This window comes from Amphiura filiformis, chromosome 3 (genome assembly GCF_039555335.1).
Source record: "Amphiura filiformis chromosome 3, Afil_fr2py, whole genome shotgun sequence".
NCBI classification, from domain to species: Eukaryota; Metazoa; Echinodermata; class Ophiuroidea; order Amphilepidida; family Amphiuridae; genus Amphiura; species Amphiura filiformis.
In genome coordinates, this window is record NC_092630.1 from 47574846 (window position 1) to 47589816 (window position 14971).

The window sequence follows — 14971 nt, forward strand, 5'->3', positions numbered from 1 at the left end:
GAGTGACAGAGGGGTGGTGCTGCTATTAAAAAAGGAATAACCATGGCGGCAAAACCGAGTAAGTCCACAAAAGATCAGCCCATAAATTTGTTAATTTTTCACAAAACTACGAATCATTTATTTAATTCTATCACTTAACTGTTATCCTGATGTTATGATAAATGTGTATACCCGTTTACATTGATCTTAATCTCATATAAAGATGTTTTTGAAGGTATTATTTTATCGCGACAAAAACGGAAACTTCCGAATTCTGCAGTCATGGCACTGGCAGTCTAGTAAAAGATCAATAAAATGAAAAAGTGTACGTGCATGCGTGTAAATTCACTAAATCATGTAAATTGTATTAAAGCACAATCGGTCGCGCTATCGTGTCATTCATTTCCACTAAACTTGCGACATTCCCTTTTCCGCGCAATTTGGTAACTCTCATGGTTGTCAACCTGGGCGGCTTTGGCTTTGTGTTGAGTTGGGGCGGGGAATGCACTGCGTTAGCCCAAAACATCATGGCCCTAGTTGTTCCTTCCTCACCATAGGGCCATGAGTGCCATACGTACACAGAAACGGGCACCGTGAACTCGCGTCGCGGTGATGGCGTCACACTGACTGACGGCATCTAATCTATTTATGGGAAGAATTCAAAACACGGCGACGATAACAGTCACAAGTCTGGTCTTTTACATCCTCAAATGTGCTCAAAATTTACGAACATGCACCAAATATGTTTTGTCTCATCTTGAGGAATGGTAGGAAGTGGTAAATCAGAAAAAGTGGTATTTTATGTGTACCCTGGACCAGATAGGCTCAGGAGTAGACCTTCGTACGGAGAAGGACGGAGGTGTAGTGACGGAGGTGTGAGTACCTCGCCTACTACCTTGGGCTAGCACTGCGTGTACATGCACTGCATAATGTCATTGGCCCCCCCCCCCCCAACTCAACACAAAAGTTGACAACCATGAGAGTTACCAAATTGCGCGGAAAAGGGGTTAATTTTTTTACCAGTCAGTATTCAGTAAGGACCGCGAAATTGGCAATATTTTATGTCAATATTTAGTGTCATTGATAAGGGTTGTTTTAAATTCTAATCATTGAAAAGGGGTGTTTGAAATTCTGGTCATTGAAAACCACAAAAAATGGGTTGTTTTTGCCCAAATTTTGTCCTCGATTTTGCATGAAAAAGGGGGGTAAATTTGATGAAAAATCATTGCAAAGGGGGCCTTTGAAAGATCGAAAGTTGGGGGCCGGGCCGGGACGGGTACGTTCATACTCTCAGGCTTGATAAATTAATAATTTCAGTATATTAAACATACATGACATAGCCTGAAAAAATCAAGACTTAGGTGCTGTAGTTTTGTTGAATTGAAATTCGAGATTTTGAATAAGCCGCAGGAATGTTGTTTAAAATATTATTACGGTGGACATTAATAGTCAAACGCGTACACGATGTGCATAACACAGTACATGATCATGACAGGGTTTACGCACAAAACAAACACACATATTTTCGCGTTCAGACACTTTGTGTAACCCTTCAGATCCAAAGTCCAACGCGTACAAAATCTTGAAAATGTACGCGTTCAAATATTCCAAGATTTGAATAGAGAAACTACCGATATTGTGCATTTATTCTCGGCTTTTGGCAGACCTACTCCCAATATGCAGGGCCCATCACATTTTGTCAGCATCCATCCATGCATGTTTTAGTGAAATGCGAATCTCAAGACTTGTATAGCGTCAGTTTGAAATTTTGCAAATTGAGTTCGGTTTCTTTTTTTCTGTTTTAATGATGCACCAAATGGCTTCAATTGGACTTTAATTTTGCAAAATTTTCCCTCAGGTTTTCACTTTGCAAAATGTCCAAGTTCTGAGGGGGGGAACACCCCTGCGTAGTTGATAAACAAATTGCCACTTTAACTTCTGCTTTCGACATTTGCCAATTTATGTTTAACACAATTTATATGCCTACCATATAGGGAAAACTTGCCGTCCACAAAAGGCTTCATAGACTGCTCATTTCACAAATTTTCGTGGTTTTTTTAAACTAAAATTTTACACATTAATAGTGCCAAAATGGTCCACCAAATCGCTCCAATTAGGTCTTCATTTTGCAAAAGTTTCTTACTTCTCAGGGGACATTTTAAGATTTTTTAGATTTGATTATTTTCTTCTAAAATTGTCCCCACCCTTCTGACTGCTCTAGATCCGCCATTGCTCCAAAATTACACACATTGTTAAAATGTCTTCAAAAATAATATTATAAAAATACCCCTTGGGCAATGTTTTTGATCCCTTCAGAGGAAAAATTCACAATTGAAAGGGTCAAAAAAATTTGAAAATACCCCTTCTGCAAAATACTTTAAGAAAACCCTGGTACATGAGTACCAGATACGACCGATACGTACATGGCGTGCAGACAGTCGTGACATATCAAAAGAGCTGACAGGACTTGCGTTCGAATGAGTGGCTCGCATTAATTGGCGACATATGCGCTGGTATTAAAGAGCGATTTTCTTTGTATTGCCTCATCTGTTTGGGCCCAAATTTAAAGAGGGCATCTATATACTGACAGTGAAAACTAACATTTTATACGGTACCAAAAAAAATAGGGGTCATCTGAGTTCAAATTAATAAAATTGGTCGTATGGGCATGAAACTTGGTGGGGTACAGTCAACATTTAGAGCCAAATTTTTGGCATGTCATTTTGGGGTCATCCAGGGTCACCCAAGGGTCATCTTAGGTCAATGGATTTGTAAACATTTAAATCGCCCCATGGTGGAGGCATCCCATTCGACGCCTTGCGTCGAAAACCGCGACGTTTCTAGTTTATGTGGAATTTAGCTTTTTTAATATACATGTACCGTACTTTGTAAATGTTTTTAATAAACTATATTTACTGACATTCTAATTTGTAAACTTGCTACGCATGGTTGCATGGAGTGATGTACGACTACGAGCTCATTATGCGGGTCAGTCTTTATTTGAAATCAAAAACTGACAAAAAATTCAGATTTGGAGAGTCCCTGATTTAATTTAATTTTATTTTATTTTGTACTTTATACATACAAATACGCACTTAAAATACAGTTACAGAACTATTTTTACAAAATAAACTAAATTGCACATCAAGATTGCAGAAAATAAAGTATATAAACGAATTACCTGGACCTAGAGCAAAGCTCCCACTGGACGCTTGAATGCTTGCGTCCAGATGCATTTTTGTATTGCTGGACGCAATGTTCAACAAATTTCATCAACCCGTTGCGTCCAGTCGGACACAAGTTGATTCAGCCCAAAAATGAGTGATTATAAGCAAAGAGCTTTTAATAGAAATAGAGTCGAAATAGATTATTATAATGCTTTGTTCGTGTGATGCCGATTAGAAGTTGCGACAGGCTATTCATAAAAGTGGTACCATTGTTTCGAACAAAGGGTTCCGCCATTAAATTGGTCACTGATCCGGCATCATAGTAACGCTCTACACAACAGGCGAGTATCAATAAGTGACCACAATACAGTCATGTGTAAGGGGCTAAGGGCAGTCATGTGTAAAGTGGTACCATTGTTCCCACGTACCCGGTATCCCAAATGTGTGCTTGTGTGGGTCTGAAGTCTAAAGGAGGCTTTAGCTGTCGATGCAATCATCTTTACCACCCACCTGACTTTAGGTGCTACTGCTTCATTTAAATAAATTCAGGGTGCGTGCAGAACCTTGAAAAGCTAAAAAAGTGCTTGAAAGTACTTGAAAATCAAAATGCCTTTTCAAGGCCTTGAAAGTCCTGGAATTTTGTTGAAAAGTCCTTGAAATTTATGGAAAGTCCTTAAAGAAAAAATGTGCTGAAACAATAAAAATTTATGTTACAAATAAAGTAAGAAAAGAAGTTCGGAAATAAATCTGTCTTGTAGGCCTATATATTTTTCATTTTGTGTAGGCTATTATACACATTAACTCTTTCTGGACTCATATATTTCCAATTTTAAAATGAAAATTCCTTAGAACCCTGACTGGATGACTCGACTAGATAAAGGTACTCATTTAACATGCATGTGGTCACATTTTTATCTTATTGAGAACACCTTTTCATGCCCAAAATTGATGACTTTTAGTCCATTATCGGACCAGCATGTTATATGATTGTGTCGGTTTTGCGTTCAAAAACTCATCTCTTTTTCCTCAATGAATATTACCCAAGTAAGAAGTATGTAATGTGTATTAATGAACGATGACGTTTGAGATGATGCTGGACTGATGATGCTGTATAGGCCCATATGTAGGCCCTATACTCTAATATCAAGTCATGTTTAAGTCTAAATGGAAACAAACTTCGGTCAAAGGTTTGATATTCATGAACCTTTTAGCTGTATCCTTTGGCTTTGTGTAGCCGTCGTTGTGAACATGGGGGTGGGGTGGGGTGGGGGAGGTTGGGTGATGGTGGGTGTGTGTGTGTGTGTGTAGGCCTATATGTATTTCCTTTGGGATAGGCCTACTATTTTAGTCCCAATTTGTAGTGACATCACTCTGTATGTTTAACATACCGAATTTTACAAATTACTCTGATCATGCAATGTATTCTTCATGCACATTCATTAGTACTCCCCATGTGCCCCCCCCTCCCACATACCCGAAGAGGGGTTGGGGTCAAAAATTTGATGAATCATTGTTTTTATATTGCGCATTATCAATTTCAATCATGTAGGCCATGTTATTAGGCCAAAAAAATACTTTGAAGAATGTCTCTCATGTACAAAAGTATAGGAAACTGAATATTTAAAACCACTTTTTTAGGATGAAGGAAGCATTTTTTCAAAAAGGTCTAAAACAGGTTTTTATGTCAAAAATGGTCTCTTTTGGGGTGCTAAATCTGCTTAAATGTTTGTCGTCCTGAAATTTTAACCAAAAGCACACTGACCATCAAGGCCCAGGATGGGGTGGCAGTTGGTGGGGGTGGGTGGGGTGGTGGAGGCAGTGGATGCAAGCACAAATGGTTAATTATTGTTTTATTTTTCTGCTTCACATATCAACATCAGCCAGATTGGTCATGTAATAAAGCCAAAAAACATATTTTAAGAGTGTCTCTTGTGCATAAAAGTATAGGAAACTCGAAACTTTAAAGCATGTTTTCTGGAAGAAGGAAGCACTTTTTTTTATTAAAAGTGTAGAGCAAGCCAGGAGCTTTGAAATGTTCTTTTTACCCTCTGAAATGACCTTTCATGTGGTGCTAAATGTGCAGAAACCATCTGGCTTCGAGGGGGCTTCATCCCTGAACCCCCAACCGGGCTTCGCCCCTGGACCCCACCGGGGGCCCTTCCGTTCAAAGGTACTTGAAAATTTATTTTTGGGTACTTGAAAGTCCTTGAATTTGAAATAGAGGTGGCTGCACGCACCCTGTAAATTGAATGCTCTTGCTGATCGATTACACATTAGAATGTACATGTATGAAGGCTGCCATTTCCACATATCTATATTACACTATAATGGTAATCGCTATACGTATACATGTAAGTATATAAGTATAGGCCTATAAAGGTTGTTTTAAAGAAATTTCCATTTAATTTTATTTTAAGAAGGAGATTGGTATAGAAATAGTGGCGTACCCAAAGAGGGGAGGGGGGTTGGGAAGGGGCAGATTCACCCCTGTGAGAAGTCTTGGGATGGGAGGAGGGAGGAAGAGGGGAGGAGGGGATATGGAGAATGAGAGAGGGCTGGAGGAAGGGAGAAATGAAAAGATATAATAAAAACAAGTAGATAAATAGAAATATAAGGAAAATGATGGGAATGAGAGAGGGAGGGTGAGAGGGGACAAGGATAGCGAGTGAGTGATAAAGTGTAGGCCTAGGAAAGAATAAGTACAGAGAAGGGAAAAGAAAGGAATGATGAACAGTTTGAACACATTTAATAATAATTATTAGGCCTATATAATAACTAAACACATAACAGCACTGGGCAGCCATTCGATCGATGATGTCAGTGCTTTTATTCGTTACGTAATTAAAACGCCCAGTTAGATGTATTTCACACCTGCCAAACACAAGTCACCCAATTTAGAAAACTGGACGTTGAATGTTATGTACAGTCTCATGAATATTGATTGGCAACATTTTCCAATATGTCAGCGCTCTAATCGGAAACAATAGAACAATAGACCCCGCAGAGCGTTGATTATAAGCTTACCAAATTGGTGTTTGCAATGATCCTAAAAATCATGAAAATTTCTAAACCTCCATCGTGCATAAATTAATATTTTAGCATCATTATTGACCAATGGACCAATCAGCACACAAGTTATTGACCTTTCACATTTACCCACTCCCATTTTGCAACACTTCCGGGTCACCGGTCAACCAGTCAATGAATGAAAAAAAAAATGCCAATTTTTTTTTACAAAGTTGGATAAAGTTGTACATTTTGATTACTTTTGCTTCTATTGAACAGTCAGGGACACATTGAATTACATGTAGGTCCAGTCCAGGGACACTCTCCAAAACCGGAAAAAAAACTTTCCCCCTCAGAAATGGTGTCTGCTGAAGTGTAAAAAAAACCGTTACCCTCTGTCTATGGGGCACTTTGCCCCCTCAAGCCCACCGGGGCTTTGCCCCTGGACCCCACCAGGAGCCCGGCCGTATGGCGCGTTCCACTCGCTTTGCTCGTTACTCGTCACCAATTTTCAGGCTTTGTTATTAATAAATATATCAGATTAACACATTGGTGGTGTCAATTAAAAGAATATCGTGAGTATCTCAATTGTTGTTAATTTGTTTTCTGATTACTAAGGAGAAAAAACCAATTAACCCATTAACCCTAACCCGCCTGTATACTACAAAATACTACTCGTGCGTGCATCCCTACATGGTGTGATGACGCAATCGCCCTAAGTGATATATAGGCACGGTTTCGCTGGCCAGCAAAGCCCAAGACCCGTGGCAAAGTGTCCGCGACCGAGTGCTTGGCATGCGAGGGGTCTCGGGTTCGAATCCCACCCAGAGCAAACAACTTCTTTCTTTCTTTTCTCTCTTTATTCTTTCCTTCTTTCCCTTCCCGTCGCCAAAAAGCCCTTAGGGGTTAGGGTTAATTCAATTATTGTGTTTAAGGTAACATGCGTACAAAGGTTTTCATCAAGAGACTTACCTTTGTAAGGGTTGTCTGGATCATAACGAGTTCCAAATCCATGATTGTAAGATTTCAATCCCTTGATCAATCCAAATGTGTGCACAGTGTGAATATTGAGACAGCATTGTAGTCTGAACAATCAATTTTTTTTTTTTTTGTGCGATTGACAAGATTTTCTGCTGTTGCATTGATAAAATATGATGTACTTAAAGAAGTATCTAAGAGTGCAGTAGCACATAGGGCAAAGCATGAGGCAAATCCAGCAAAAACTTTACGGCGCTTTGACCATCTTGCAATCACCTTAATACGTTAACAACAGAAAATGTCGCCGCTTGTTCGGTGTCAATACAATGTTGCAGAACTTCACATAAAATGAACGATGACCGTTGACTACACGTTGTGAACGGTATATATTTATATATTCCAATCAGGATGAGGCTTGTGTAATGTTCCCGCCAAATGTTTATGAAGAAACGGAAAGATGTTTAGAATTTAATGCAATTTAGGTTACTTCCTCCTCGCAAGTAACCCTGTTGTTATATAACAAACACTGAGAAACAAGGATTGCATAATTCATATGAAAAACAATATGTTACAACTATCCAAACATATTATCTCTTCACCACATCAAGTATTATCAATTATGTCCTCGTCCGTCTATCTTTATTACTTGAAGATGACACCTGATGATGGCTTCTGCTTTTGGTAGACATGCTACTACCAGTGGTTATCTTCCCTTGTGTGCTTTCTTTAATTGCACACACCCAGCATGACCTATGTACTTTGTATAGTAGCATCAAGGCGCGGTGGGCATTTCTTATCACGTAAATTCACGTAATATTAAAGTGTAATGATGAAAAATGGACTTTGATCAAGCTCTGAAGCTGGAAATAAATTAGAATGGTTTGCAGCTCAGTCTTGTTGACACAATATTCATTGAAATTAAAGGTATATAATGTGATGAGAAATCGGATGCATAAAATGTAAAACAAAAGACTTTTTGGTAGTTCAAACTGATTGATTTCAGTGCAAAATAGCGCTGCACTGGGCTATAGCCATTTTGCACCTATCTCCTTGTGTCTAGTCTAAACATTAAAAGGGGAGAATATGGGACTGACTGTTTGATAAGGGATTGTAACAAGGAAGTGTTCTGTGGACTTTAGCCCCTTAATTACCCAAGATGCATCAGTCATGCCAGAGGTTAATGCCTGCATAATTTGAAGTTGGTAGTCCACATGTACTGTTGTTTACAGAAGGGTACTGATTGTATTGTATTGAACACTTGGTATTGAAAATATATGAGTGTAAGTCCAAATCCTGATTTTGGCATTTATAAGAATTCTACTTTTATCTTTGTACAGAAATGATGAGCAGCCTAGCTCCAACAGACCAGTGGTCTGTGAAAGAGAAGTTATGTTTGGCTTCATCTGTTATGAGGAGTGGGGATCAGAACTGGTAAGTTGATAGGTTGACATATATAATAGCATGTTATTCTTTGTTTACAAATAGTTATGAAATTGTGATGTGAAACACATTTACTACTAATATAATTTATACAATGCAATATTCTGAGTATTTTTAAATGTGTATACAATTCCAGTGCTACAATTCCATGCAAATCTATGAATCAATTCTTGCAAAGATTTGTGTGAATTCACAAAGATTCATGTGAATTCAATGTCGAACTTTGGGCATCAAGTGATGCCCAAGATTCAAGATGAATTCTGGCACTGTGGTTGTGCAACTTAAGGGCTAGACTACCCCGTAGTCCACTTGCCCATTGTGCATACTCTGGATATTGTATTTAAGCTTAAAACTCTGATTTAATTAATGTGTGCACAATTGATAGATTTTCACATCTGTTCTTTTTAGTCACCCTACTCCCTCTGTTTGTTAGCTTCCCAAGTGGACTACTGACATTGGATTGCGGTTTTCATGCTTAACACGGCTGTCTATGAGCTTCTATGGATGAGATTGTCGAAATCTGGCCTACTAAAATTGGCCATGATGTAATGCATCTTTAAATGGATCTGGCTTGTGATTGGTCGCCCGATCTCGTTATGGTTTAAATCCTCCGGTACCTGTCATTACCATTAATAACTACATGGTACACAAGTATGTGGCCTACCCGCCTTTGTGTTGTGTAATTGCATGAACGCGGCAGGATTGTGCATGGACGCGTCTTGTATTTGCTTGCGGTTAAAGTTGATTGATAAACAAGTATGATTGACAGTGTGAGTGTTAGGGACTTTGCCCGTTTAAAATCTTAAGTCCATAGTCTATTTTTAACCTGGAATTTCAGCGATTAATAAACTGGCAGATTCTAAAATCAGAATTGTTCAGTATTGAAGTGCCAATACAATTATGACATTATGATATGTTGCATTCAATAATATAAGCCTACGTACGGTACACTTTTTTTTACTGTCACTAATATAATTATATAAACTTTTTCATAACAATTTTAGAGTATTTTGATGTAATTAATATCAGTATAATTCTGAGTTCAACTGAATGCTTTCATCATGATTAACATCAAAAATAGACTATGGCATAGTCTACTTAAGGGCTCATATTGAAATACCCTACCACGTTTTCACACAGAAAGAAGGCAGGATTCCCCTCGCTAAGCGCCTTTAGGAAAGCTTCGGTCAGGAAAGCGGCTCCTAATTTAAGTCAGTGAAGTGGCTAATTGCAGTGTTATAATCACACAGGATTTTAACAAAAGAAGGCTAGCACAGGAAAGCTGCAGGATGGCGCACACCTTCCTGTGTAAGGGAATTTCAAAAAGAGCCCTAATGCTATCCCTGAATTATGTGAAGTGTAGTTAAGTTTAGGGTTAAGTTTTTGGGTAGGTTTGTTTAAGGTTAATACTGGAGTAAATAGCAAGGGTATTCTGCAGTTTTTCAAAAAAAGTGACATATCATATTTGAGGAATCTTATGTGTTGGCTGGCAGGACCCTGGTATGCCCTGACACAGGCAGTATCAAAGTTCAGTAGCATCCAGTAGTGATGTGGGGGTTGTCAAACCCCCAAACCTTCAGCAGTCTGCTGACACACCCACATATGATAGTAAAATAATGAACAATTTATCATTACTGTAATCAATTTACTTGTCAAAAATGAATGTTGACTTTGTTATAAAATAGAATAAAAAAGAGTCTTGCCAGAAATGACAAAATAAAAAGCAGAATTGCATGTACAATAGCAGTGCACTTTTAAAGTGTGCAGTGTGTTATTATGCATTGCATCTGATTGGCTGTGTACAGTATCTGCCGATAGTTGGCAACAGTGTTAATTCCCACTCATTTGGCATATGGTGACAGTGAGCATGCACTCTTTATTTTAAACTATCTTTTGTGCATTTTTCTTTCTAGGGTGTCAGTAAGTCGTGCAGTCAAACCCTTTGCAGAACCAAGTCATCAACCAGAATTTTTTTCACAAAGAGTAAGTATATCTGTAAAGTTAGGCCAAAAATGTGCCAGGTCTGCAGGCCTAGAAATCTGTGGCAGTGCGGGCGAATCCATTTGGATTCTCGCAAAAGAATTTTGCGAGAATCCCAATCTACATCCCGCTCCCGCTGCACAATGATTGAAAAATATACTGCACTCATACGTTTATGACAGTCTGATTTAGTCATCCAAGATGGCGGCTCTGGTGAAACGAAACATCGGCACGCAACCGATGGCTGTTTTTGCTGTTAAAATGCCCTCTCAAATCAGTATTATTGTACAAATTATTAATGATTTAAGTAAATTATACCATAATTCGTCATTTTGGGGGTTCAGTTGCTTAGATAATGAAGTATAAATACTCAAACCGGGACTCAAACTGGGTACATATTTGTTTTCTTTCTGTACACTGCCAATGCACTATACGAATCCATATGGATTCGCCCGGTTGATGTTTTACGAGAATCTTTGCACGAATCGATTCAAGGATTCGTGTCGGATTTCTGAGCCTGGTCTGGCTGCAATAAGGAAGTCCGTAAGTGTGACACAATATTGGACCAGTTGTGACCCACCGACTTTGTCTAGTCTACATGTAGTGCTTGCACTCACTTTATCTGGCCCATGTTACCTAGTCCAACAACTGGGCCAGTATATAATGGCCTTTTTTCGTCTGGTCCAGTACTGGTTGAGATTTGTTGCGTTATGTTTTCACCAACTCATAGTATTGTCATAGAATGCATGAATTCTTTCAATTATAATGTGGGTAACCTGTACACCAAGAAATATAATCTAAAAACCTTTTTGTTCTTTATTTCAGAATTGTGCCAGACAGTATTCAGCCATGCTGGAGAATGTAGAAACTCCCAAGTAAGATAGCAGCATTATTTTCTTATTTTTAATCAATAAAGAATATTATAAAAGCTAACATTGCTCACAAGGAACATACTGTGTACCTTTTTGGCAACGAAAGTAACCAAAATATGATATTTACAGAGCACAGACATTAATAGGAGTGTACACATGCTTGACTGTTCCTTCAGTTGCTGTACTTTCTTTAAGACTGTGTAGTATAAGGGTTGTTTTACAATCAGGGTACACCGTTTGTCTCACTAGGGGCTAAAAATGAAGTGTCTAGTTTTTCCTCAATTTATTTGTTTTTGTGTTGTAGATGGGTCAAACAGGAAATCTGTAAAATTTTTAGGCGTCAAGTGTTCAGATTTTTAAGTTATGCCAGAAACATGTTTATGATGTACATGTTTCTGTATACCCAATTTTTTAGAGAGGACACATTTTGACGGAACCATGACTTCCAACTTTCAAACATGTGATACATGGAAACTAAGTGCGAGTGGGCTAAGTGTTTATTATATGTTTGTAGGATATATATTATTGTTTTTCAAGAAAATATAAATTTAATCTTTGGTCAATTTTAACTATGGATTAGGAACCTGAATTCGGAGAGGACATTTTTTGACGGAATTTTCAACATAAATTTGAAGAAATGGCACAATTAATAAAACAGTCGCAATCTTACATGGTTCTCAATTTTGAATAATCATGTTTCAAACATTACTTCGGAATTGTCAAAATATGTTTTCATGTTATTGCTGGCAGTGATATTTCATTTGCAAAGTTCACTAAGGTCAAATGAGACAGCTATTTTGTCCCAAAATGACACAGAAATGTATATTTTCATCATATGCTAAGCATTTCAAACAGTTTCTTCGTGGCTGTAGGTGGAACTAATAGGGGCCAATAATTAGGCATGGCAACTTTTAATTTTCAGTAAATCTTATGTTTGAAAGAGGGCACAATATGGTGCTCAGCCGAAATGTACCCTGATTGTAAAACAACCCATAAATGGCCAAACAGACTCTTTGCTGAATAAATCAATTAACCCTACTTTGTGCACATATTTCAGACGGAAAAGAAGTAGTGACCGAGTTGAAGTGGTCGAAACCCCAGGCGATTTGATAGTAAAGAAGTTGACCATGGAAAGACTAGATGAATTAAAAGCACAGATCCGTGAGGATAAGGCCCGATTCAAACAACTGAAGAAAGAGATAGATGAGATACGTAGTGGTTCATCAGATGATAAGCTCCAGGATATGTGGAATGAAATCCAGAGGTAAGTGTTGGGAATGATTTGTCTGCATTATTATCATACCATCAAGTACTTTCCCATGTTTTCATTGGATAAGCGCCCCAATTTACTGACATGTATGTGTGTATGGACGCGCCATATTATGTTAGTAATGACATAATTATGCATGCACGGCTCTGCATGACAACTTGTACAGCAATGATTGTTTCATAACTATCATGGTGGCTCGATAACAGGCTTCATGGTGGTGAAACACAGATTTTACTGAGATTTTCCACTCCAAATAATACAGAGAGCAAACATGGTAGCTTTTCTGAATGAAATTTTCAGCAAAAAGCGGGTTTCAGTGGTCTCAGCAGAGTTGAGTGGGTGCGGAAGAGTGACCGTGCTGGTTGAGCTCCAAAATGTTAACAAGGATTATCGTGTTGACGGGTTTGAGTAAAAGTATCCCAGCCAAGCCTGATACGGACTCCTTGACTAGATATAATCTGTATCACCCCAAACCTCGCCTAATAACTAATAGTGTTAGGGGGTGGACTATATTCAACCTGTCATATATTCAAATGGTGTCATTTTTTAAGTCCATTGCTTAATGCGGCAGATAGATGATCACATCTTGGAAGTACATTACCAGCATGTGCACATATCAGTTTTTCTCTTGATATTACTGTGGTATTATTAGCGCAATGCATAGTTATATTTATTGTATTTTTTCTTTCTCAGTAAAAAGAAAACAGCTGAAGAAGAAGCTGAACCTTCCAAATCTACAACAGAAACTGGTAAGTTTGGCTTTGAATGTATTTCAAATTGTTTTACCTTCCGCTGTGATTGCTCCCTACACCTATTTTTGCACCGCCTGATTTGGTGCAGTTTTGGTGTGAACATGAAGATGATGAGTTCTAATTGAATCATGTCAACATCACATCAGCATCTCATTCGAATAATCTGCATAGCATCACATGATGCAGATGTGACCTAGTTCTTTTTACGCGATCGGTTGGCCAGTGCGAAAGATCTTTACAAAATAGTGTAGTATGTGACATTTGTCCTTTTGTCATCTGTGTGTCAAGGACAATTTCTCTTCCATGTGTGCCTCGTGTATCAGCATGCTCAGATGAGGCATGCATCATCTACATGCCTCAATGCAGAAACAAAGCATTCTTTTTAACAATTCAAAATGTTATGAGGGGTGCTATTTACTACAGAACAAAGTTAGGAGGGCAATCTCGATTGAAGCACTTTCTGAGCATTTTAGAACTCCCTTGTTACTGCAGAAGGGTAACACTGTTTTTGTAACGTGCTGATGTAGATCCTACAGACATAAGTAAACACACATCAAAAAACCACACTTGCAGAAGGGATTCATGAAAATAAATCTGTTTTTAAACCATGATGTTTAAGTTGGTTCTGATATGTCATGTAGTAATATGTGATGCGATCATGCAAAATCAGTCGGAATTCAGAAATATTGATTTTGAGTTATAGCCAAACAAAGGAAATATTTCCTTTTGTTACCTGTTGTTTTGGAAACTCTTTAATTGCTCATATCTTTGGAACTTGTTGTTCAATTTCAATGGGGTTTTCTGTAAAATGCAGCTTTGTAAATGCTTCTTACTATCCTGCAAGAAACTGAAAATTTAATATAGCAGTCAAGTTAGCTCAATCGTTAAGGCGTTCGACTATGGTGCGAGAGGTTGCGTTCGAACCCTAGCGGTGCCTTATGCTTGATCGCATCACATATGATTATGTTTTTTAATTTGTTGTATGTGCAAACTTCTCATTTGTTCTTGTTTGTATTTAACAGTCAAATCAGCTAGTAAATCTTCAGCAGTACCCACACCTGGTAAATCCAGAAGACCACCATCTCGGACTTCCAAAACATCCAGAACTTCAGAAGGCTCTGAGGTTTCTGCTATTGATGTCACTGGCAAACCAAATGAGGTAAATTTTGGTGTAGTAGTAGTATTCAAGAATGAAGGAGAAATCTAGTATTTATACTATGATCAGCTCTTAATAGGCGGGAATTATTCGGTTTTTGTTACTGCGCGAGTCAATAAAGTTCCAACTAACGCAGGCCTAAATTCACAAAAGCATGCGTCTTCACGCAAAGCGCAGTTCACATAACTGCTGCGCCCAGCTGTGTGTACGCCGTTCTATATCAGTCCACGATGTTATGAGTCCCCGCCTATTAAGAGCTGATTGGTGTTACTTTGATCATAACAGCATTGTGGTTATAGTAGGTTATACATTGTTTCATGTATGTAGGAGGCTTGCACCTGTTGGATTTCATCCTTATCAGGATTTCTGCA

General features: G+C 38.3%; 1 protein-coding gene across 2 annotated transcripts in view; it reads left to right on the top strand.

Annotated features, from left to right (window-relative positions):
• Positions 1-14971, top strand: part of LOC140148629 (bromodomain-containing protein 8-like) — a 36037-nt gene continuing 21066 nt past the window's right edge. For both annotated transcript variants that reach the window (XM_072170652.1, XM_072170653.1), the window contains exons 1-7: positions 1-58; positions 8468-8561; positions 10484-10553; positions 11376-11425; positions 12480-12686; positions 13386-13441; positions 14467-14603. In XM_072170652.1, coding sequence (XP_072026753.1) covers positions 43-58; positions 8468-8561; positions 10484-10553; positions 11376-11425; positions 12480-12686; positions 13386-13441; positions 14467-14603 — 630 coding nt within the window. In that variant the 5' untranslated portion in view covers positions 1-42. The remainder of the gene's footprint in view (positions 59-8467; positions 8562-10483; positions 10554-11375; positions 11426-12479; positions 12687-13385; positions 13442-14466; positions 14604-14971) is intronic.